The 23,554-nt window shown below is 39.0% G+C and overlaps 1 protein-coding gene across 1 annotated transcript in view; it reads right to left on the bottom strand.

The window, feature by feature from the left end:
- SLC25A22 (solute carrier family 25 member 22) overlaps positions 1-23,554 on the bottom strand; it is a 202,772-nt gene that overhangs the window by 14,218 nt on the left and 165,000 nt on the right. The window contains exons 7-8 of the mRNA XM_053720217.1: positions 21,348-21,504; positions 18,860-19,014 (exon numbers count right to left, since the gene is read on the bottom strand). Coding sequence (XP_053576192.1) covers positions 18,860-19,014; positions 21,348-21,504 — 312 coding nt within the window. The remainder of the gene's footprint in view (positions 1-18,859; positions 19,015-21,347; positions 21,505-23,554) is intronic.

Genomic DNA, 23,554 nt, shown 5'->3' with positions numbered 1-23,554 from the left:
CTTAACGGAAGAGTCCATGATTGGCAAGTGGCCATCCGGACAAGATTCGTATACCAAAACCTGTGAGGCCATGCTGGAGCCACCAGCAGAACAGACGAGCACCCCTTAGAATCTTGGAAATTACTCTTGGAAGAAGAACTAGAGGTGGAAAGATATAGGCAGGATGATACTTCCAAGGAAGTGACAATGCATCCACTGCCTCCGCCTGAGGATCCCTGGATCTGGACAGATACCTGGGAAGCTTCTTGTTTAGATGAGAAGCCATCAGATCTATTTCTGGAAGTCCCCACATTTGAACAATCTGAAGAAATACCTCTGGGTGAAGAGACCATTCGCCCGGATGTAACGTTTGGTGACTGAGATAATCCGCTTCCCAATTGTCTATACCTGGGATATGAACCGCAGAAATTAGACAGGAGCTGGATTCCGCCCAAACCAGAATTCGAGATACTTCTTTCATAGCCAGAGGACTGTGAGTCCCTCCTTGATGATTGACATATGCCACAGTTGTGACATTGTCCGTCTGAAAACAAATGAACGACTCTCTCTTTAGAAGAGGCCATGACTGAAGAGCTCTGAAAATTGCACAGAGTTCCAAAAAATTGATTGGTAATCTCACCTCCTGAGATTCCCAAACCCCTTGTGCTGTCAGAGACCCCCAAACAGCTCCCCAACCTGTCAGACTTGCATCTGTTGAAATCTCAGTCCAGGTTGGAAGAACAAAAGAAGCCCCCTGAATTAAACAATGGTGGTCTGTCCACCATGTCAGAAAGTGTCGAACAATCGGTTTTAAAGATATTAATTGAGATATCTTTGTATAATCCCTGCACCACTGGTTCAGCATACAGAGCTGAAGAGGTCGCATGTGAAAACGAGCAAAGGGAACCGCGTCCAATGCAGCAGTCATAAGACCTAGAATTTCCATGCATAAGGCTACCGAAGGGAAAGATTGAGACTGAAGGTTTCGACAAGCTGAAACCAATTTCAGACGTCTCTTTTCCGTCAGAGACAGAGTCAAGGACACTGAATCTATCAGGAAACCTAAAAAGGTTACCCTTGTCTGAGGAATCAACAAACTTTTTGGTAAATTGATCCTCCAACCATATTCTAGAAGAAACAACACTCATAAAAGACTGGAAAGGTTCTTTCTAGTGAAAATGAGCAAAGGGAATTGAATCCAATGCCGTGGCCATAAGACCTAAAACTTCTATGCATATATAGCAACTGAAGGAAATAATAGAGACTAAAGGTACCGACAGACGGAACCCAATAGAATTATCCCTTGTCTGATAGAGACAAAGACAGTGACACAAACTTTCTGGAAACCTAAAAAAAGGTGACCCTTGTGTGAGGAATCAAGAGCTTTCGAAAAAAAGATCCTCTAACTATGTCCTGAAGAGCAAGTGAATCATATGAGATTCCGCATCCTCAGAAAATAATCTGAATGAAAACAGAAAAATGAAAATATGCATTTATTGTATCTAATGAAAACAAATAATGCTATCAATGACCATAAAAAGGCAAAATAGTTTGAATAAAACTCCAAACCCGGTTCCTAAAAAAGGAACTGGAAGAAATACCCCAGAAGATTCCAGGTCTGAGCAGCGCTTGAACCCCATGGGTGCCCGGCCATGCTTCAACAGTACCCAAAATATATAGGACAGAAACACACTTAAAGAAAGTGTTAGCCTTACTGGAATAAAATCAAAGAAATTTGGACAAAATAGAACCAAATAAATTTCAAAGAAGTCTTAACCTGCCTCTTACCAGCCAAGCTGGAATACGTCACGTACATCGCAATATTAGGGAGCTGATTTTGAACCCCAATTACAAACATGTTACTTGGGAAAGAACTCAGGAATTCGTTCTTAAATAAGAACAACTAAACTAGTATAAGCTTAAAGTTTAGTCTTAGAACTCAATCTTGAAGCCCAGAGTAACAGTTAAGAATTTAATCCATTTATAAAACAAATAATTGATTATCTTATCACAAAATTCTTCTAGCTAAAAAAGCTAAAGACATAGATTAACCCTCATTCGCGAAAATATTCAATAAAATGAAGACACAAATGAAATTATTAGCATGATAGTCCAGTTAAAGGAACAGTCAATACAGTGGACTTGCATAATCAATAAATGCAAAACAACAAGACAAATGCAACAGCACCTAGTCTAGTAAATGTTGTCCTTTAACAATGCTAAAATAAATCATAATCTGATACTTGATCTTAAAGTAAACAGAAAAAATGAAGCAACTGCAATATCCAAATAAATCACAGGACCAAGAAAAGTACCTGAAACTAAATAATTTTCCATAAATAAGATACAACTATCTAAAGGAAAATAAATACTATTTTGCTATAGAAACAATAGCATAATTAGTAGAAGTAGAGATAGCCCCAATAAATTGGAGAACCCTCCAAATTGAATTTAACTGCTGGCAAAGAATATAGTTTAAAACCTTTGAAAAATCAATAAAAGAAAATTCTCAGCCTATTCCATTCCCTAGAATGGGGAATTGGAAAGAAAACCTCTGAAAACACAGAAGAAATAAATAGGCAGAAATAGTGTCAGCTAGTCTTAAAGAACTAGTTACCTTAATATCCAAAATAATCAACACCTTTTCAACAAAGAACAAATGTACTTTAATAATAGAAAAATAATAAAAAAGTAGATTTGTTAGTGTCAATATCTGATGAAGAAAATTTCTGAAAGAGAAAAAACATCATCAGAGAAGGATAAATCAGTATGTTGTTGGTCATTTAAAACTTCAATAATTAAAAAAGAATTGAAAAAGACCTAAAAATTTTATTAGAAGGCACGAAGTCAGACAAAGCCTTTAAAATAGAATAAGAAAATATTTCTTATAAATCTTCTAAATATTTCTTGTACATAAAATGTAAGAATGGAAATATATAAAGCATAAACACTAATGGATTCTGCATGTAAAAGTATATCATAATACCTTATTACAAACCATAGCTAAAGATAAACATTTATAACATTTAAAATAAATGAACTTAGCTTTGGTAGAACTGAAACTCAGTTAAGCGTTTTTCCAGAAGTGGCTTCTGATTCAGGGACAATCTGAGACATCTTGCAATACGCAAAAACGTCAAAAAAATGACGCAACTTCCGGCGACACGTATGACGCCGGAAATGACAAAAAAAAATTTGCGCCAAGAAAGTCCGCGCCAAGAATGACGCAATAAAATGAAGCATTTTCAGCCCCCGCGAGCCTAACAGCCCACAGGAAAAAAGACAAATTTTAAGGTAAGAAAAAAATTATTATTCATATGCATTATCCCAAAAATGAAACTGACTGTCTGAAATAAGGAACGTTGAACATCCTGAATCAAGGCAAATAAATGTTTAAACACATATATTTAGAACTTTATATAAAAGTGCCCAACCATAGCTTAGAGTGTCACAGAAAATAAGACTTACTTACCCCAGGACACTCATCTACATGTAGTAGAAAGCCAAACCAGTACTGAAACGAGAATCAGTAGAGGTAATGGTATATATAAGAGTATATCGTCGATCTGAAAAGGGAGGTAGGAGATGAATCTCTACGACCGATAACAGAGAACCTATGAAATAGATCCCCGTTAGGATGACCATTGCATTCAATAGGTAATACTCCCTTCACATCCCTCTGACATTCACTGCACGCTGAGAGGAAAACCGGGCTCCAACTTGCTGCGGAGCGCATATCAACGTAGAATCTAGCACAAACTTACTTCACCACCTCCACAGGAGGCAAAGTTTGTAAAAACTGATTTGTGGGTGTGGGGAGGGGTGTATTTATAGGCATTTTGAGGTTTGGGAAACTTTGCCCCTCCTGGTAGGAATGTATATCCCATACGTCACTAGCTCATGGACTCTTGCTAATTACATGAAAGAAAGATTAATTATATTTTCTCTCTGTCTATGAGTTTATTAGTTTTAGTTAAAATTTGTATTATCCACTTTTAGACTTTTTTGCTGACCTTAATTGGTGAGCATTTATAGGCGCAACCACGCTTACTCCATTCCCCATATTTCTGTAACATTATTATCATTTTTTTTTAGGTTTTATTGATATAGTATGGCTGCTTAGTGGATATACTTTAATACACTATTTTCAATTTCTTATATTGTTAATTCAAAGTCTATGGGGCCTATTTATCAAGCCGTCAACTTACTTGCATTCAACGGCACCAATACGCTTGCCTAACATCGCCTAACTTCGCTGCCACGGACCTGAATACGCTCTCCAAAGTTACCAAAAAAGCTGTCAAAAAGCTGCAAACCAAGTACGGGGCGATGAGCAGCGGACTGTTGTTAACTGACAGTCATCGATCTCGCTGCTCTTCGGCTTTTTCCCAGCTTTATTGGTATACTGTCACCAAACACCCACACTATACTAAACTGTTTAACCCCTATCCCGCTGCTTCCGGAACCCACCGCCACTCTAATAAACTTATTAACCCCTATTCCTCGGCTCCCGGAGCCCACCGCCACCTACATTATACTTATTAACCCCTAATCTGCCACCCCCTGCACCACCGCCACCTACATAAAGTTATTAACCCCTATCCTGCCGCTCCCGGAGCCCACCGCAAATAAATAAATGTATTAACCCCTAAACTGCCAGCCCCCCACATCGCCATAAACTAAATTAACCTATAAACCCCTAAACCTAACAACTCGTTAACTTTATATTAAATATTAACTCATCCCTATCATATAATAAATTTAAACTTACCTTTAAAATTACATTAAACTATATTAAACTATTAATTAATCTACCCTAACTATTATAATAAAATTACATTAAACTATGAATTAACCTACCCTATTATAATAAAAATACATTAAACTATATTAAATTAATGATTAATCCAACCTAACTTTTAAACTAAAATTACATTAAACTATATTAAAATAAAAATTAATCTAACCTAACTTTTATACTAAAATTACATAAAACTACAAATTAAATGAAATATATTATTTATTTAAACACCTAACCCTACTCAAATAATTTAAATCTACACTACAAAATTACAAAGTTACAAAAAACTAAGTTACAAAAAATAACAAACACTAAGTTACACAAAAAATAAACACTAATTAACAAAAAATAAAAAAGAAATTATCAAAGCTTTAAACTAATTACACCTAAGTGCCCTATGAAAATAAAAAAGCCCCCCCAAAATAAAAAAAAACCCTAGCCTACAAAAAACTACAAATAGTAGTCCCCTACACCGCTGCCACCACCTATATTAAATGTATTAACCCCTAATCTAATCCCCCTACACCGCCGCCACCACCTATAATAAATGTATTACCCCCAAAAATACTAAAATGTCCCTACCCTAAACTAAATTACAAAAAGTAATCAGCTCTATTACCAGCCCTTAAAAGGGCCTTTTGCGGGGCATTGCCCCAAAGTAATCAGCTCTATTACCAGCCCTTAAAAGGGCCTTTTGCGGGGCATTGCCCCAAAGTAATCAGCTATTTTACCTGTAAAAAAAAAAATAGACACAACCAACCCCCCAAATAAAATACTACCTAAAAAAAACCTAAGCTCCCCATTGCCCTGAAAAGGGCATTTGGATGGGCATTGCCCTTAAAAGGGCATTTAGCTCTTTTGCTGCCCAAAAACCCTAATCTAAAAATAAAACCCACCCAATAAACCCTTACAAAATTCTAACACTAACCCCAGAAGATTTACTTACAGTTTTGAAGATCCGACATCCATCCTCCAAGAATTCGGGAGAAGTCTTCATCGAAGCGGCAAGAAGTCCTCCAAGAAGCCGGCCGAAGTCTTCATCCAAGCTCGCAGAAGTCTTCACCCAGACGGCATCTTCTGTCTTCATCCATCCGGCGCGGAGCGGGTCCATCTTCAAGACATCCGACGCGGAGCATCCTCTTCTTCCGACGGACTAACGACAAATGAAGGTTCCTTTAAATGACGTCATCCAAGATGGCGTCCCTTAGATTCCGATTGACTGATAGAATTCTATCAGCCAATCGGAATTAAGGTAGAAAAAATCATATTGGCTGTTGCAATCAGGCAATAGGATTGAGCTTGCATTCTATTGGCTATTCCAATCAGCCAATAGAATGCAAGCTTAATCCTATTGGCTGATTGGATTAGCCAATAGGATTGAAGTTCAATCCTATTGGCTGATTGCAACAGCCAATAGGATTTTTTCAACCTTAATTCCAATTGGCTGATAGAATTTTATCAGCCAATCGGAATCTAAGGGACGCCATCTTGGATGACGTCATTTAAAGGAGCCTTCATTCGTCGTTAGTCTGTCGGAAGAGAGGATGCTCCACGTTGGATGACTTGAAGATGGACCCTCTCTGCGCCAGATGGATGAAGATAGAAGATGCTGTCTGGGTGAAGACTTCTGCGGGCTTGGATGAAGACTTTGGCCGGCTTCTTGGAGGACTTCTTGCCGCTTCGATGAAGAATTCTCCTGGCTTCTTGGAGGATGGATGTCGGATCTTCAAAACTGTAAGTAAATCTTCTGGGGTTAGTGTTAGGATTTTTTAAGGGTTTATTGGGTGGGTTTTATTTTTTAGATTAGGGTTTTTGGGCTGCAAAAGAGCTAAATGCCCTTTTAAAGGCAATGCCCATCCAAATGCCCTTTTCAGGGCAATGGGGAGCTTAGGTATTTTTAGATAGTATTTTATTTGGGGGGTTCGTTGAGTGGGTGGTGGGTTTTACTGTTGGGGGGTATTTGTATTTTTTTTTACAGCTAAAAGAGCTGATTACTTTGGGGCAATGCCCCGCAAAAGGCCCTTTTAAGGGCCATTGGTAGTTTATTGTAGGCCCTTAGATTAGTTGTAATTAGTTTAAAGCTTTGGAAATTTATTTTTTATTTTTTGTAACAAACGGCTAGATTTAGAGTTTTGTCGGTAACGACCCGCGTAGCTAACGCTGGCTTTTTTTCCCCCGCACCTTTTAAATACCGCTGGTATTGAGAGTTCACAGAATGGCTGCGTTAGGCTCCAAAAAAGGAGCGTAGAGCATAATTTACCGCCACTGCAACTCTCAATACCAGCGGTGCTTACGGACGCGGCCAGCTTCAAAAACGTGCTTGTGCACGATTCCCCCATAGGAAACAATGGGGCAGTTTGAGCTGAAAAAAAACCCAACACCTGCAAAAAAGCTGCGTTCAGCTCCTAACGCAGCCCTATTGTTTCCTATGGGAAAACACTTCCTATGTCTGCACCTAACACCCTAACATGTACCCCGAGTCTAAACACCCCTAACCTTACACTTATTAACCCAATTCCTATCAGCCAATTGGAATTCGAGGGACGCCATCTTGGATGACATCCCTTAAAGGAACCGTCATTCATCGGGAAGTCGTCGGTGAAGAAGGATGTTCCGCGTCGGCGGGATGAAGATGGATCCGGAAGATTGAAGATGCCGCTTGATAGAAGACTTCAGCCGGATCATGGACCTCTTCAGCTCCCGCTTGGATCAAGACTTCAGCTGGATCATGGACATCTTCAGCCCCCGCTTGGGCCAAGACTTCAGCCGGATCATGGACATCTTCAGCCGGATCATGGACATCTTCAGCCCCCGCTTGGGCTTGGATGAAGACTTCGGAGCCTGGACGGATCGGTGATACCCGGCGTGGTGAAGATAAGGTAGGATGATCTTCAGGGGCTTAGTGTTAGGTTTATTTAAGGGGGGTTTGGGTTAGATTGGGGGTATGTGGGTGGTGGGTTGTAATGTTGGGGGGGTATTGTATGTTTTTTTTTACAGGCAAAAGAGCTGTTTTCTTTGGGGCATGCACCGAAAAAGGCCCTTTTAAGGGCTGGTAAGGTAAAAGAGCTTTTCTATTTTAATTTTAGAATAGGGTAGGGCATTTTTTTTATTTTGGGGGGCTTTGTTATTTTATTAGGGGGCTTAGAGTAGGTGTTATTAGCTTAAAATTGTTGTAATATTTTTATAATGTTTGTAAATTATTTTTTTATTTTTTGTAACAGTTCTTTTTTTATTTTTTGTACTTTAGTTAGTTTATTTAATTGTATTTATTTGTAGGTATTTTATGTAATTAATTTATTGATAGTGTAGTGTTAGGTTTAATTGTAATTTAGGTTAGAATTTATTTTACAGGTAATTTAGTAATTATTTTAACTAGGTAGCTATTAAATAGTTATGAACTATTTAATAGCTATTGTACCTGGTTAAAATAATTACAAAGTTGCCTGTAAAATAAATATTAATCCTAAAATAGCTACAATATAATTATTAGTTATATTGTACCTATATTAGGATTTATTTTACAGGTAAGTATTTAGCTTTAAATAGGATTAATTTATTTAATAAGAGTTAATTTATTTCGTTAGATTAAAATTATATTTAATTTAGGGGGGTGTTAGTGTTAGGGTTAGACTTAGCTTTATGGGTTAATAAATTTAATAGAGTAGCGGCGAGGTCCGGTCGGCAGATTAGGGGTTAATACTATTTATTATAGGGTTAATGAGGCAGATTAGGGGTTAATAACTTTATTATAGTAGCGGTGATGTCCGGTCGACAGATTAGGGGTTAATAATTGTAGGTAAGGTAGCAGCGACGCTAGGGGTGGCAGATTAGGGGTTAATAAATATAATATAGGGGCCAGCGGTGTTAGGGGCAGCAGATTAGGGGTACATAAGTATAACGTAGGTGGCGGCGGTGTGCGGTCGGCAGATTAGGGGTTAAAAAAATTTAATAGAGTGGCAGTGATTTGGGGGGGGGCTCGGTTTAGGGGTGCATAGGTAGTTTATGGGTGTTAGTGTACTTTAGAGCACAGTAGTTAAGAGCTTTATGAACCAGCGTTAGCCCAGAAAGCTCTTAACTCCTGGCTTTTCTCTGCGGCTGGAGTTTTGTCGTTAGATTTCTAACGCTCACTTCAGCCAAGACTCTAAATACCGGCGTAAGAAAGATCCCATTGAATAGATAGGATACGCAAATGGCGTAGGGGGATCTGCGGTATGGAAAAGTTGCGGCTGGAAAGTGAGCGTTAGACCCTTACCTACACGACTCTAAATACCAGCGGTAGCCCAAAACCAGCGTTAGGAGCCTCTAACGCTGGTTTTGACGGCTAACGCCAAACTCTAAATCTGGGCGTTAGTGTTTATTTTTTTGTGTAACTTAGTGTTTGTTATTTTTTGTAACTTTGTAGTGTAGATTTAAATTATTTGAGTAGGGTTAGGTGTTTAAATAAATAATATATTTAATTTAATTTCTAGTTTTATGTAATTTTAGTATAAAAGTTAGGTTAGATTAATTTTTATTTTAATATAGTTTAATGTAATATTAGTTTAAAAGATAGGTTGGATTAATCATTAATTTAATATAGTTTAATGTATTTTTATTATAATAGGGTAGATTAATTAATAGTTTAATATAGTTTAATGTAATTTTATTATAATAGTTAGAATAGGTAATTAATAGTTTAATATAGTTTAATTTTAATCTAAAGATAAGTTTAAATTTATTATAAGATAGGGATGAGTTAATATTTAATATAAAGTTAGCGAGTTGTTAGGTTTAGGGGTTAATAGGTTTATTTAGTTTATGGCGATGTGGGGGGCTGGCGGTTTAGGGGTTAATACATTTATTTAGTTGCGGTGGGCGCCAGGAGCGGCAGGATAGCGGTTAATAACTTTATGTAGGTGGCGGGGGCGGCAGATTAGGGGTTAATAAGTATAATGTAGGTGGCGGTGGGCTCCGGGAGCCAAGGAATAGGGGTTAATAAGTTTATTAGAGTGGTGGTGGGCTATTAGAGTGGCGGTTTAGGGGTTAATATGTTTAGTAAGTGGTACTGATGTGGGTGGTCAGGGGTTAATAACTTTATTTAGTTGCGGTGGGCTCCGGGAGCAGCGGGATAGGGGTTAATACTTTTATGTAGGTGGCGGCGGTGACGGGGCGGCAGATTAGGGGTTAATAAGTATAATGTAGGTGGCGGTGTAGGGGGCAGCAGATTAGGGGTTAAAAAGTGTAAGATTAGGGGTGTTTAGACTCGGGGTACATATTAGGGTGTTAGGTGTAAACATAACTTTTATTCTCCCACAGGAATCAATGGGATATCGGGCAGCAGCGAACATAAGCTTTCGCTGCTTTCCGACTCCCATTGATTCCTATGGCATTTGCCGCCCCTAGGGCCGCGGATTGAAAACCAGGTACGCTGGGCCGGAATAGTGGCGAGCGTACCTGGTAGGATTTGTTAACTAGTAAAAGTAGTCAGATAGTGCTGAATTTGTATTCGGAACATCTGTAGTGACGTAAGCATCAATCTGTGTCGGACTGAGACCGGCGGATCGTATGTTACGTCACAAAATTCTACTTTTGCCGGTCTGTAGGCTTTGATAAATAAGGGGAATCAGACTTGCCACATTTACGCTGCAAAATTCCAGCGTATTTGCGGTTGACGGCTTGATAAATAGGCCCCTATATCACCCCACACTGTCTCCAACAGTGTGGGGAGGCTTGTGGGTATATGCTGTGTAACCTATGAGGCGTCAGATACCATCTAGATAGTAGTGTGTAATTCATTTCTATTATGTTTTCGGATAAGGATGATTTTTTGATAGCTTGAAAGATTTTCTCCCATTTCTCGTTGGGTAGTATGATGTATATATAGTCCTCTTTCCCATTTTAGGACATAAGTTGGTCTGTAATCTGGGAATGGACTTTGTAGTAAATTTTGAGTTTTGATATGTGTAACCGATGAATTTTAGGATTTGTGCAAAGCACTTCGAATGGTGTGAGTGCTCTCGTTAGATCTGTCTTATACAGGCTGGTATTGATAGCATTTCTCACTTGAAAGTAGGGGTACCATGTTTGAAAGGGAGGGCCTAATGTTTCTGCTATATCTGTTTGTGTATGCATTTTCCCCTCAGATGTTTTGATGCCATTTATTTTAGGGTCTTGTGCGAATTTAAGTTGGCCGAATAATGGGTTATCAATTAGAGTTGTCATTGGTGAGATTTTTGTTGATATTGTATGGTTATTGGAGATTATGGTGTCCCACACTTTAAGTGTGCCTGTTATATAGTAATTGGTGTGTGTGTGTTGGAGGGTCTATGTTTTAGTGGTATCCAGCATAGATCACCTAAACTTTCTCTTCCTATCATCTTGACCTCCAGATATGTCCATGGTTTCGTCGGGGTAAGTATGATTCCATGAAACAATTCGGGCTAAATTAGTAGCTCTATAATAATGTAGAATACACGGGGCTCCTATACCTCCTTTTACTTTGGTTTGATACAAAGTCTCTTTTGGGATTCGCGCTTTGCGTCTGGACCATATAAAAGATTCAAGCAATTTTTATTGTGTAAGGAGATAAAAGTCTAGGGGCAGAGCTTGAAATATTAATAGATATTTTGGTAATATTGTCATTTTAATTGCGTGTGCTCTTCCTGTCCATGATAGATGTCCCTGTTTATGCCATGATTCTAACAGTTGGCTTACTTATTTTTGCAATGAGATATAGTTTAGATTATATAGTTCTGATACTTGTGGTGTAATGCTGATCCCTAAATATTTTATTGTGGGTTTAATTAAAAAAAAAAGTCTGTGTTTCTGGTAAGAAATTCTATGTCTGAGTCGGGTAGGTTGACTGGAAACAATACTGACATGTCCATATTTATGGAGAAATTTGATACATTGTGGAATTTATGTAATTCTGTGAGTAGTGCAGGGATGGAGTCGATTGGGGATTGTACAGTAAATATGTCATCAGCGTAGAGCAGACACCTTTGGTGTATGGGGCCAATGTCTATTCCTTTGATGTCTGGGTTTTGTCTTATATAAGTAGCAAGGATTTCGACTGTGAGGGCGAAGAGGAGTGGTGATAGGGGACAACCCTGTCGGGTACCATTTGAGATGGGGAAACTAGGTGATAGAATTCCATTAGCTCTTACCTTAGGCGTGGGTTCTGTGTAAAGTGCTTGAATTTGAGTAAGGAATGGTGTTGGGATGCCAAATTTCGAAGGCTTTCTTTCCCATCGGTGGAGAGTAATACTAGTGGGGAATTATTGGTTGAGGCATGTAATAGAGTTTGTATTACTCGCATTGTATTATCTTTAGCCTTTCTTCCAGGGATAAAGCCCATTAGGTCAGTTTGAATTAGGTCAGGTAAGATTTTGTTTAGTCTTTGTGATAATATTTTGGAATATTCATTAAGTAATGAAATGGGTTGGTAATTAGTGACTTGGTCGGGGGATTTTCCTGGTTTTGGGATAACTAATATTGTGCCTTCTAGCATAGGTTTAGAAAATTTAGCGGATTGGTCAATTGATTGCTATAACTCGAATAAATGGGGGCTAATTGTCTAAATATTTGGTAACATTTGGGGGTAAAGCTATCTGGGGCTTTGCCTGTTGGCAATAGTTTTATGGCTTGGTGGATTTCTTGGATAGTAATAGGCGATTCAAGTTTTGTCGATTGGTCCGGTGATAGGGTAGGGAGTTGTAGTTGAGATAAATAAGATTGGATTAGTTTATTCTTTTCATCCCATTCTAATGGGGTTAGATTATATAAGTAGGTGTAGTAGTTGGCAAATTGTCAGTACTACTGGAGTATATTTTGTCCCTGTAATTTGTCGGATAAATGATTTATATATTTTTTTTATCTTTAAAGATCTGGCCATTAATTGACCTGCTTTGTTACTTTCAGCAAAATATTTATTTTTCGTTGTAAGGGCTCTTAGGTGTGCATTTTTTATTAGATAGTTATTAAGTGTTTCTCTGGAGTTTTGCAGCTCCATGAGTATGTGTGTTGGGGGTTAGAAAAGTAGGTGTAGTCCCTCGTTGTGGGGTGGGAGATCCTCCATGTGTCATGAAGAGGGATAAATCGTAATGCTGCCCTATTTGTTGGGTCTATTGGGAAGTTGAGGTCGCCCCCTAAAATGATCGGTACTTTAGCTATGTCTATTATGCGGTTGGTAACTGAGTAAAAAAAAGGAGGGTGGTGGTCGATTAGGTGCGTAAATATTAACCAGTGTCAGTGTCAATAGCCAATAGAATAAGAGCTACTGTAATTCTATTGGCTGATTAGAATAGCCAATAGAATTACAGTAGCTCTTATTCTATTGGCTATTCAAATCAGCCAATAGAATTAAAGTAGCTCTCATCCGATTGGCTGATTTGAATTTGAAGGCTCAAATCAGCCAATAGGAATTCAAGGGACGCCATTTTTAATCGCGTACCTTGAATTCCGATTCAGTGTACGGCGGCGATCATATGAAGAGGATCCTCCACGCTCCATGGCTCCGGTCGTCAGTTCCAGCATCGCCGATCTTCAGTTCCTGCATCGCCGGTCTTCAGTTCCAGAGAGGACGGTCTTCAGCTCCGCGGTCATCGGTCTTCAACTCCTCCGCTCCGCGCCGGCTGGTTCCTGGAAGAAGAAGAGGTCGCCGCCTGGAAGAAGACTTCTCCGCCGGTCTTCAGGACAGGTAAGGACCACTTGGAGGTTAGACTTAGGTTTTTTTAAGGGGGGATAGGGTGGGTTTTAGAGTAGGGGTGTGTGATTGGTGGGTTGTAATGGGGGGGTGTTCTTTGTTTTCACAGGTAAAAGAGCAGATTACTTTGGGGCAATGCCCCACAAAAGGCCCTTTTAAGGGCTGGTAATAGAGCTGATTACTTTTTGTAATTTAGTTTAGGGTAGGGACTTTTTTATTTTGGGGGCTTTGTTATTTTATTAGGGGGCTTAGATTAGGTGTAATTAGCTTAAAATTCTTGTAATCTTTTTTTATTTTTTGTAATTTAGTATTTGTTTTTTGTAATTTAGTTTAGTGTATTTAATTATATTTTAGTTTAGATAATTGTAGTTTATTTAATTAATTTATTGATAGTGTAGGTGTATGTGTAACTTTTACAGGTAAATTGGTAATTATTTTAACTAGGTAGCTATTAAATAGTTATTAACTATTTAATAGCTATTGTACCTAGTTAAAATAAATACCAAGTTACCTGTAAAATAAATATAAACCCTAAAATAGCTACAATGTAATTATTAATTATATTGTATCTATCTTAGGGTTTATTTTATAGGTAAGTATTTAGTTTTAAATAGGAATATTTTAGTTAATAATATTAATATTATTTAGATTTATTGCAATAATAATTAAGTTAGGTGTGTTAGGGTTAGATAGGGTTAATATATATAATATAGTAGCTATATTAATTATTAACTATATTAATAATATATGTAATATAATAACTATATTAACCCTAATATAATTAGGGTTAATATAGGTGGCGGCGGTGTAGGGGGGTCAGATTAGGGGTTAATACATTTAATATAGGTGGCGGCGGTGTAGGGGGTCAGATTAGGGGTTAATATATTTAATATATATGGAGGCGGTGGAGGGGGGTCAGATTACAGGTAAAAGAGCTGATTACTTTGGGGCAATGCCCCGCAAAAGGCCCTTTTAAGGGCTGGTAATAGAGCTGATTACTTTGGGGCAATGCCCCGCAAAAGGCCCTTTTAAGGGCTGGTAATAGAGCTGATTACTTTTTGTAATTTAGTTTAGGGTAGGGACATTTTAGTATTTTAGGGGGTAATACATTTATTATAGGTGGTGGCGGCGGTGTAGGGGGATTAGATTAGGGGTTAATACATTTTAATATAGGTAGCGGTGGTGTAGGGGGATTAGATTAGGGGGTAATGTAGTTAAAATAGGTAGGGGGCTCATATTAGGGGGTAATAATTTTAATATAGGTGGCGGCGGTGTAGGGGGATTACATTAGGGGTTAATAATTTTAATGTAGGTGGCGGGGTCTGGGAGCGGCGGTTTAGGGGTTAAGCACTTTATTAGGGATTGCGGCGGGGGATTGCGGTTGACAGGTAGATAGACATTGTGCATGCGTTAGGTGTTAGGTTTTATTTTGAAGGTAGTTTAGGGAGTTACGGGGCTCCAATACTCAGCGTAAGGCTTACTACGCCTGCAATTTGTGGCGAGGTGAAAATGGAGTAAGATGTCTCCATTTTCGCCACGTAAGTCCTTACGCTGTATATTGGATACCAAACTGTGCGGGTTTGGTATACCTGTCTATGGGCCAAAAAACTACGTCCGAAGGCAGAAATATACGAGCATAACCTCTATGTTACGCCGTATATGTGATACCAAACCCGCGCAAAATTTGGCGTCGCCGGCTTTTGCGGGCGATGCTGCATATCGGATCGGGGCCCAGGAATCTTATTATAATGTCTCTTGGTGGTTAATTTTCTCCTGGTTTTGGGCAAAGTGCACGATGTGCACTTTCTAAGGTTACTTCGTCCATCACTATTGAGTTAGCAATTGCTAGTGACTGGAACAAGCTTTGAAGATATTCTGGTAAATCCTCTCCATTGATGGTTTCTGGAATACCCTGTATTCTGAGGTTGTTTCTACACACTCTGTTTTCAATATCGTCAAGTTTGTTTTGCAGATCTGTCAGTTGTTGTTGTTGTTGGTTAGTTATAGTGTGTGACATCTCATCAATGTCTTTGACTAGCTCTTCCCTGTCATCTTCCGGTGCCTCTACCCTGAACTCCAGTTCATTTATTTCTCTTTTGAGGTCAGCACATTCCTCTCTGATGCAGGTTTTCACTTGGCTGATCAAGGCCTCTATTGCGTTCAGCGTAACTGGATTGTCCTCTTCTTGTGTTGTTTTAGCTGGCGAACTGGGGTGTACAGGTGGAGGGGTCGAGTCTGTCTGATTCTTCTACAGATGATGTGTTCATGTCTCTCTGTTTTTCTATGTTTTTGAAATAGGTGTTCATAGAGCTTTCTGCTGGAGTCGCAGGTTTAGTGAGTTTGTCTCCTTTAGTTGTTCTGCGTTGCACCATATTGACACTGTGTATTTTTGGTGCTTTAGTCTTGTTTTGTAAGATTTGGTATTTAGTTTAGAGTCAATAAATGCAGATTGCAGAGCTTAGTGCATTGGGGGTAACGGATGGACTTTCTTACGCCTTATTTGTGGTGTTTGGTATGTTATAGGCTTCAGGCCATGTGCTATTAAATGTCGTCCCAATTAGCGTGTGCAAAGTGTTTCTGTTCTGCTAGCTGTTTGTTCTCTGTTTCCTTTTTACATTGCTTCTTAGCAGCCAGGTTTTAGTGTTACAGACTTCTCATTTGCCAGCTAAAGCATTGATTTGTTTACTAAATACATATAGAAGCAGAATTTAAGCTTCATTATATTTGGTGGATAGGTCTGTAATAGCGTTATAGTGCATAATGAAGTTTTACCATCATTTGATGATTTTTAGGGGTGTGCTTACTGCAGGTGCATCATAGAGCAGATATTCTAGACTTTCTCATCTAACGCTGGTGTTTTCGAGCAGGATCTTTCAGTGCATGTCTTGTGCACTTCTGGTGCATGCTTCGATTGCGGCCTAGTTACCGCTGATGATCGCTCCCTCTTTCTGCTGTTGTAAGACCGCGTTGTCAGCGGTGTTTGGTTTAAAAATGTTCTAGCCAGGTGTCCAGTCTTTTGTCTTGAGTATACTCCTGTTTTTTGTGCTCAAGTCAGGCCTTGTATTATGTTTGGCCGCAGACCCGGTCACTTTTGTGCTTGGAGCTCTAAGCAAGTGCGGCCATTACGGACAACTGCAGGCTTTGCCCCCACCCCCCCAACTCTTTTTTTTTTACTATGCATAATTAAATATTTTTTATTACAATCTCAAAGTCCCTTTGAAAGCCCATATAGTGACACAGGGAGATTGTGTGGCTGTTGTAAAACCATGGAAATGTCTGAGGTAAAAACTGATGGGGGCTGCATATGCCTTAAAGCATAGGCTGATACATAAAGACATAAACCTACCAATGATGGGGCACAAATATTTATACATTTAAAGGGACATTGAACACTAAATAATTCATTGCTTGAATTATGTTTTCAGAGCAAAGATTGCCTTGAGAATAATTTGTAAATGTATTTTTAAATGTATATCAGTTGTTTAAATATTTTTTAAAAAGGGTAATATTTGAATGTCCATAAAGCCATGAGCGCCACCATTTTGTAACTTAGGTTATCTTTTCTGCTAAGGCCAATTAGGAATGGTTATAAATTGATTACTAGAGTGTGAAACCAATGACTGTGTGGAATATAGCTGTGTCAAATGGGAAAGCCCACAATATTCAGAATTAAATTACAGGAAAGGAGAACAAAATAAGTAATGAAAGTATATTGCAAAGTTGTTTTACTGCATGTAATGAAACAATGTATATTAATATCTTGAGGTGTTTAATGTCCCTTTAAGGATTCAGTGAAGGAAATGTAAACTTCCCTGTGTCCTACAAGCGCCTGTGACCTCATTTGTTCTGTCACCAGTTGCAATTACAGCGGACATGGGAGATAAATGTGGAGGCATTTGATCTACATGTTATGACTCTAATAGTAATAAGAGAAGTACGTATAGTAAGCTGTATTTAAAATGAAAATTCAGTATATTTCTAAAATAACTTTTATTGGGTGGATTTAATAAGCTGCTTTCTACGCCCTTAGTTTCTGGCTCGCCGGAAACATAAGTTAAGAAGCAGCGGTCTGCTTGATACGATCGGGATGATTGACACCCCCTGCTAGCGGCCGATTGGCTGCAAAGTGCAGGGGGAGGCATTGCACAAGCATTTCACAAGAAATGCTTGTGCAATGTTAAATTTAGTGAATCATGTCCGCCCGGTATATGATAAATTTACCCCTATGGGGCCTATGTATCAAAGGTCTTGCGGACCTGATCCGACAGTGCGGATCAGGTCCGCAAGACCTCGCTGAATGCGGAGAGTAATACGCTCTCCATATTCAGCATTGCACCAGCAGCTGACAAGAGCTGCTGGTGCAACGCCGCCCCCTGCAGACTCACGGCCAATGAGCCTCCAGCAGCGTACTCGATCGGGTTGAATTGTGGCGATTCCTGTCCGTCTGTTTAGAGCAGGCGGACAGGGTTATGGAGCAGCGGTCTTTAGTCTGAAGACTCGGCAAAAACACGGGCCCACAAGTTCCATACGGAGCTTAATAAATGGGCCTCATAGTCTCTAATGCTAAAAACAGATTCATTACTTTGAATCAAATACTAACTATACAAGGTTCCTCTAATATTTTCAAGTCTTATACATAAAATACGGTATTAACAATTGTACAAACATTTTGATGCATATCTAGGAATGTATACTCCGTACAATTGTTAAAGTTTTATGTATAAGACTTGAAGCACCTATACAAATGTCCATTTAACATTATGCAAACATGTTGCTGCATAGGGATGTATACTCTGTATAATGTTAAAGGGACATAGGTGCATACGGTATATCCACAATTAAAGCACTGCACTGAAAAAAATTTTTTTGTTCACCCATGTTTTAAATTAAACTTACCCTGTTATTCAGGCTCCAGCCTCCCTAAAGACACTTCATTTAAATAAAAATTAAAAAAAAAAAGAAGCTGTGAGCACTACAGCCAATAAGAGGCTGTAGTGCCTTAGCCAATATTCTCAATCGTGCATACTCCTGAGTGCACAGTGCCTCAGGGGGAGTGAAATACTGCACTTTGACTACAAACAATGGCTCTGTAACTAAAGCTTCTGGTTGGATGTAGCATCTACAGTACATCTTATTACTGAAATAAAAAAAACTGCATGGTTTGGGCAGGCTGAAGACTGCATGTAAAAGGGTAAGTTTCAATAAAAATATACATAAATTAAACATACATATTTTAAATGCCTCCCTGTACTCAAATATCCCTGGGGCATCTAGTTAATTTCTCTTTAAGAAGATAACCAGAAGACCCTCCTATAGTTGACATATTTAAAATGTGAATAACAAGGCTTACAAAGAATTAGTGCATTGGAACTGGAGCCATTTTATTTTGAACTCACCATCACAAGGATTAACAGATACAGCAGCTATACTTCCTGCAGCACAGCCTGCGAGGAACGATACAAAGAATGGGGCCTTTTCATCAGGTGATTTCTGACCGAGCTTGTTCAAGTTGGCGAAGAGAGGAAAATATACAATGGAGAAGGGTACATCCCTGTGTGGAAATACACAGACTGATAATCATGACAGAAAAAGGGAGAAAAGTAAATTTGAGGTAGGAAAGCATAACATAGAACAAAGTCTGGATATTTATGGGAACATACAGAACTTTAAATCTATACAGGTTGGTGAGAGGACTTGTAAATGGTGTTTTGTGAGTGGGGCCAAGATAGGAGGTGTAAGGTTACGGGTGTTCATGGGCAAGGGTGGACATGTCATGGAAGAGGGTCCATGTTCTGGGAGGAGCTGATAGTCACTGGAAACCTGGACATTTAAACTGAGGGTGAATCTGTGGGAGGGGCAGTGAACAGATATCTATGGGTGGGCTCTGCTTGTTGGCATGGTCAGGTGGGCTGTGGTTGGGGTCTGCTTGTTGTTGGTATGGTCAGGTGGGCTTTGGTTGGGGACTTCTTGTTGGCATGGTCAGGTGGTCTGCTTGTTGGCATGGTCAGGTGGGCTATGAGTGTGGTCTGCTTGTTGGTGGCATGGTCAGGTAGGCAGTGGTTAGGGTCTGCATGTTTTTGGCATGGTCAAGTGGGCCATGGGTCGGCTCTGCATGTTTTTGGCATGGTCAGGTGGGCCGTGGGTGAGCTCTGTGTGTTTTTGGCATGGTCAGGTGTGCCGTGAGTGAGCTCTGCTTGCTGTCAGTACGGTCAGCTGGGCTATGGTGGATTTTGGCTGGGCAGACCCAATTTTTGCTTTGTGAAAATGCAACATTTATAGGGATGGGTGAGCAGCTCAAAGATCAGACCAACAGAGATCCCAACCAAAAATGACAAAAAACAATTATTCCTTCTTCTGCAGCCTCCCACACCATATCCAACAGCCAAAAACATAATACAGTCCAAAGGGAATGTGCTCCTGAGGAAGATGTTGTCATGCTGAAACACACAGAGCTGTTATATGAAGCTTTATATCTCTGTTTTTTATTATGAATACATTTGCAAACATATGAGTATTTATAATACTCATATTATTATACTATCTCCCATCCCCTTCGCTCTGCTCACAACCTCCTACTCTCCTCCTCTCTTGTTACCTCCTCACATTTTAGTTTACAGGACTTCTCCAGACTGGCTCCCATCTTGTGGAACTCTCTGCCTCGCTCCACAAAACTCTCCCCTTGTTTTGAAAATTTAAAGTGCCCCCTAAAGACTCTACTGTTCAGGGATTCATACAACCTACACTAACCTTTCCTAATACCAGATGCTCTCATCCATTGCTATCCGCCATGAACCCCCTTAGCATGTAAGCCTAAGAGCCCAACTGCTTGTAGATCACCTTCATAAGAGCTGATTACAACAGTGCAACTCTAGGCAGGGCCCTCTATCCATTTGAACCCTGTAAATGCTACCTTGTGTACTGCCTATGTTTATAGCGCTGTGGAATCTGTTGGCGCTCTACAAATAACCAATGATAATAATAACATTTCTGATACTCATATGCTGCTCTAGATATATTCAATATAATGATATTCTCCCACCCCTGCTCATATGTTTAATGTTACACCAAGTTCTTTCTTTATCCAATGTGTAGAAGGCTTTATATTTGATTAACCTGATAACCTGATGTCGGAAGATTTAGGATGCTGCTGGGATTAGACTTTTATGCATCAAATAAACAGCAGTTTTTTGACTGACTGTGTAAGGGTTATGGAGAGATTGAGGTATACACCCCTTGCTTAAATCTAGACCAGTCAACTCACTGGTGAGACATGAGATGGGTGAAAAGTACATTTGGAATTGAGAGATTGAGGTATACACCCCTTGCTTAAATCTAGACCAGTCAACTCACTGGTGAGACATGAGATGGGTGAAAAGTACATTTGGAATTGAGAGACTGAGGTATACACCCCTTGCTTAAATCTAGACCAGTCAACTCACTGGTGAGATATGAGATGGGTGAAAAGTACAGCTGGGATTTCGCTTAAGTTCTATTGCTATCCTTTGTTAAAGAGTAATCCTAGGTGAGCTCAGGAGCGTGCACGTGTATTGAGCCATATAGCAGCAGTGTTTGCAACATTGTTTACAGCAATGAAATACATAGCAGCAAACTTTAAGTCCTATAGACATATGCACACTCCTAAGCTCATATCAGCCTACCTACTTTTACTTTTCAACAAAGGATACCAAGTGAACAAAGCAAAGTTAATAATAGAAGTAAATTGTAAAGTTGAATAGAAATGTAGGCATTGTCCTTATCGGTCAGTGAGCAATGTGTTCCTAGGAAGGAGTTCTATAACTTTCAATTTTAAACATCTTTAATTTAACCTTCTGCAGGAAAATATTTATAACGTATTAAAACTGTGTTATGTAATCCAGTAATTACCTCAGTAATGTGGCACCCAGGCCTTTGTACAGCCCAGCAATGCCTTTACTCTTTAGAAGGTCTCGTGATATCTGTATGGCTGTAGGCCGCGCTGGGACTGGCTCTGCTGTCACTCCATTTACTCCTGCCTGGGCAGCCATCATCTTCCTCTGAGCAGCTAAAAGAGAAAGAATTGTAAAAAAAAAACAGAATTGGCCTATGTAAATACAAGGGATTTGTATCGTTCTTTCTTTTGAAACAAATAAAGCTGATTAAAAAAAAAGAGCAAGAGAAAATTGTATACAGCATATCCTCATGAGACACGAGATATACAGTGCGGCAGGGAAAGACGTATACAGTGGTTATGCGTATTACCTTTACACAGTGAGCCATGGTTTATATAATAAACATTAAAGGGGCATAAAGCTATTACTGGGTTTAACACATAGTTTGTCAGCTCCATAGCAACAACGCACTACTGAGAGCTAGCTGAACACATCTGGTGAGACAATGACAAAAGGCATGTGTGTAGTCATCAATAACTAACTAGCTCCCTGTAGAGCACTTCCGCTTCTAAACCTAGCTAGGTATTGTTTTCAACAAAGGATGCCAAGAAAATGTAATAATAGTAAATTGATAAGTTTAATTTTGACTCACATATCTCTTTAAGGACTAATAGTTTATTGGGATACTCAATATTAAACAAGAACAGGGGACTCCAATCCATTTCCCGTATGAAATGCATCACATGGATTTTCAAATGTGCACATATTCAAATCCATTTGAAAACCACATTTATCACAAGGTTTTCAAACGGATTCATACCACAATAAAATATGCGTTGAACGGGAACAGTTTGACAATGCAATTCCAACTGAAAACACTTTTGATTCTATAGATACAAAACTCTTTATCCAAACTGCTTGGTACTGGAAAGGGTTTGGATTTCGGAACATTTCTAGTATATTGGCATTTGTAAAAGAGACAGCTTCGACAATTGGTGGGACCAAGTGCAAACAATATCTTATGTTATTTATGCAATATTTACGTATACATTCAACCTAAAGGTAGTTTTATATTATGTTTAATACTTAGTATCATCAGAAAGACAGTACTGTAATCCGAATGGTAATAGTTTTTCCTTTAAAAAAAACAGACTAGCATTTGTATTTTAGTTTGTAAAAGCAAAGATACAGGCAGAGAAGATAGTGACTTACTGGCAGGGCGGAAAATGGTAATTTTTTATTTTTTTCAATATATTAATTAAAAAAAAGATTGGATTTTGGAATTCAGGATTTGTATTTGTACTTTCAAAGGAGTTTTTTAAATTATGAAACTTGTACACATGTTAAATGCAAATGTTAGAATGTTTATTTATTATGGCAACAGTATTTGGGTGTGTGACTATGTTAATTCTAAAATTACATACAATTAAATGAAATTATTTAATGCACAATTCATGAATTTATATTAATGATTAATTTAAAAAAATGTGTTAGTAATCACCAAGAATGCATTGGACATGATGGGCGTCTCTTCACGTGAGGGAAAAAAATACAGCTAGAAGGCGGTGGGGGGTCCGGGGGAAGCGGCAAGGGGAAAAAACATAATTTATGCTTACCTGATAAATTTATTTCTCTTGTAGTGTATCCAGTCCACGGATCATCCATTACTTATGGGATATTCTCCTTCCCAACAGGAAGTTGCAAGAGGATCACCCACAGCAGAGCTGCTATATAGCTCCTCCCCTCACTGCCATATCCAGTCATTCGACCGAAACAAGCCGAGAAAGGAGAAACCATAGGGTGCAGTGGTGACTGTAGTTTAATTAAAATTTAGACCTGCCTGAAAAGGACAGGGCGGGTCGTGGACTGGATACACTACAAGAGAAATAAATTTATCAGGTAAGCATAAATTATGTTTTCTCTTGTTAAGTGTATCCAGTCCACGGATCATCCATTACTTGTGGGATACCAATACCAAAGCTAAAGTATACGGATGATGGGAGGGACAAGGCAGGAACTTAAACGGAAGGAACCACTGCCTGTAGAACCTTTCTCCCAAAAACAGCCTCCGAAGAAGCAAAAGTATCAAATTTGTAAAATTTGGAAAAAGTATGAAGGAAAGACCAAGTTGCAGCCTTGCAAATCTGTTCAACAGAGGCCTCATTTTTAAAGGCCCAGGTGGAAGCCACAGCTCTAGTAGAATGAGCTGTAATCCTTTCAGGA

The sequence above is a fragment of the Bombina bombina genome, chromosome 7 (genome assembly GCF_027579735.1).
Source record: "Bombina bombina isolate aBomBom1 chromosome 7, aBomBom1.pri, whole genome shotgun sequence".
NCBI lineage: Eukaryota > Metazoa > Chordata > Amphibia > Anura > Bombinatoridae > Bombina > Bombina bombina.
Note: the sequence above shows the minus strand (reverse complement) of the source record. Positions and strands in the feature narration are given on the sequence as shown.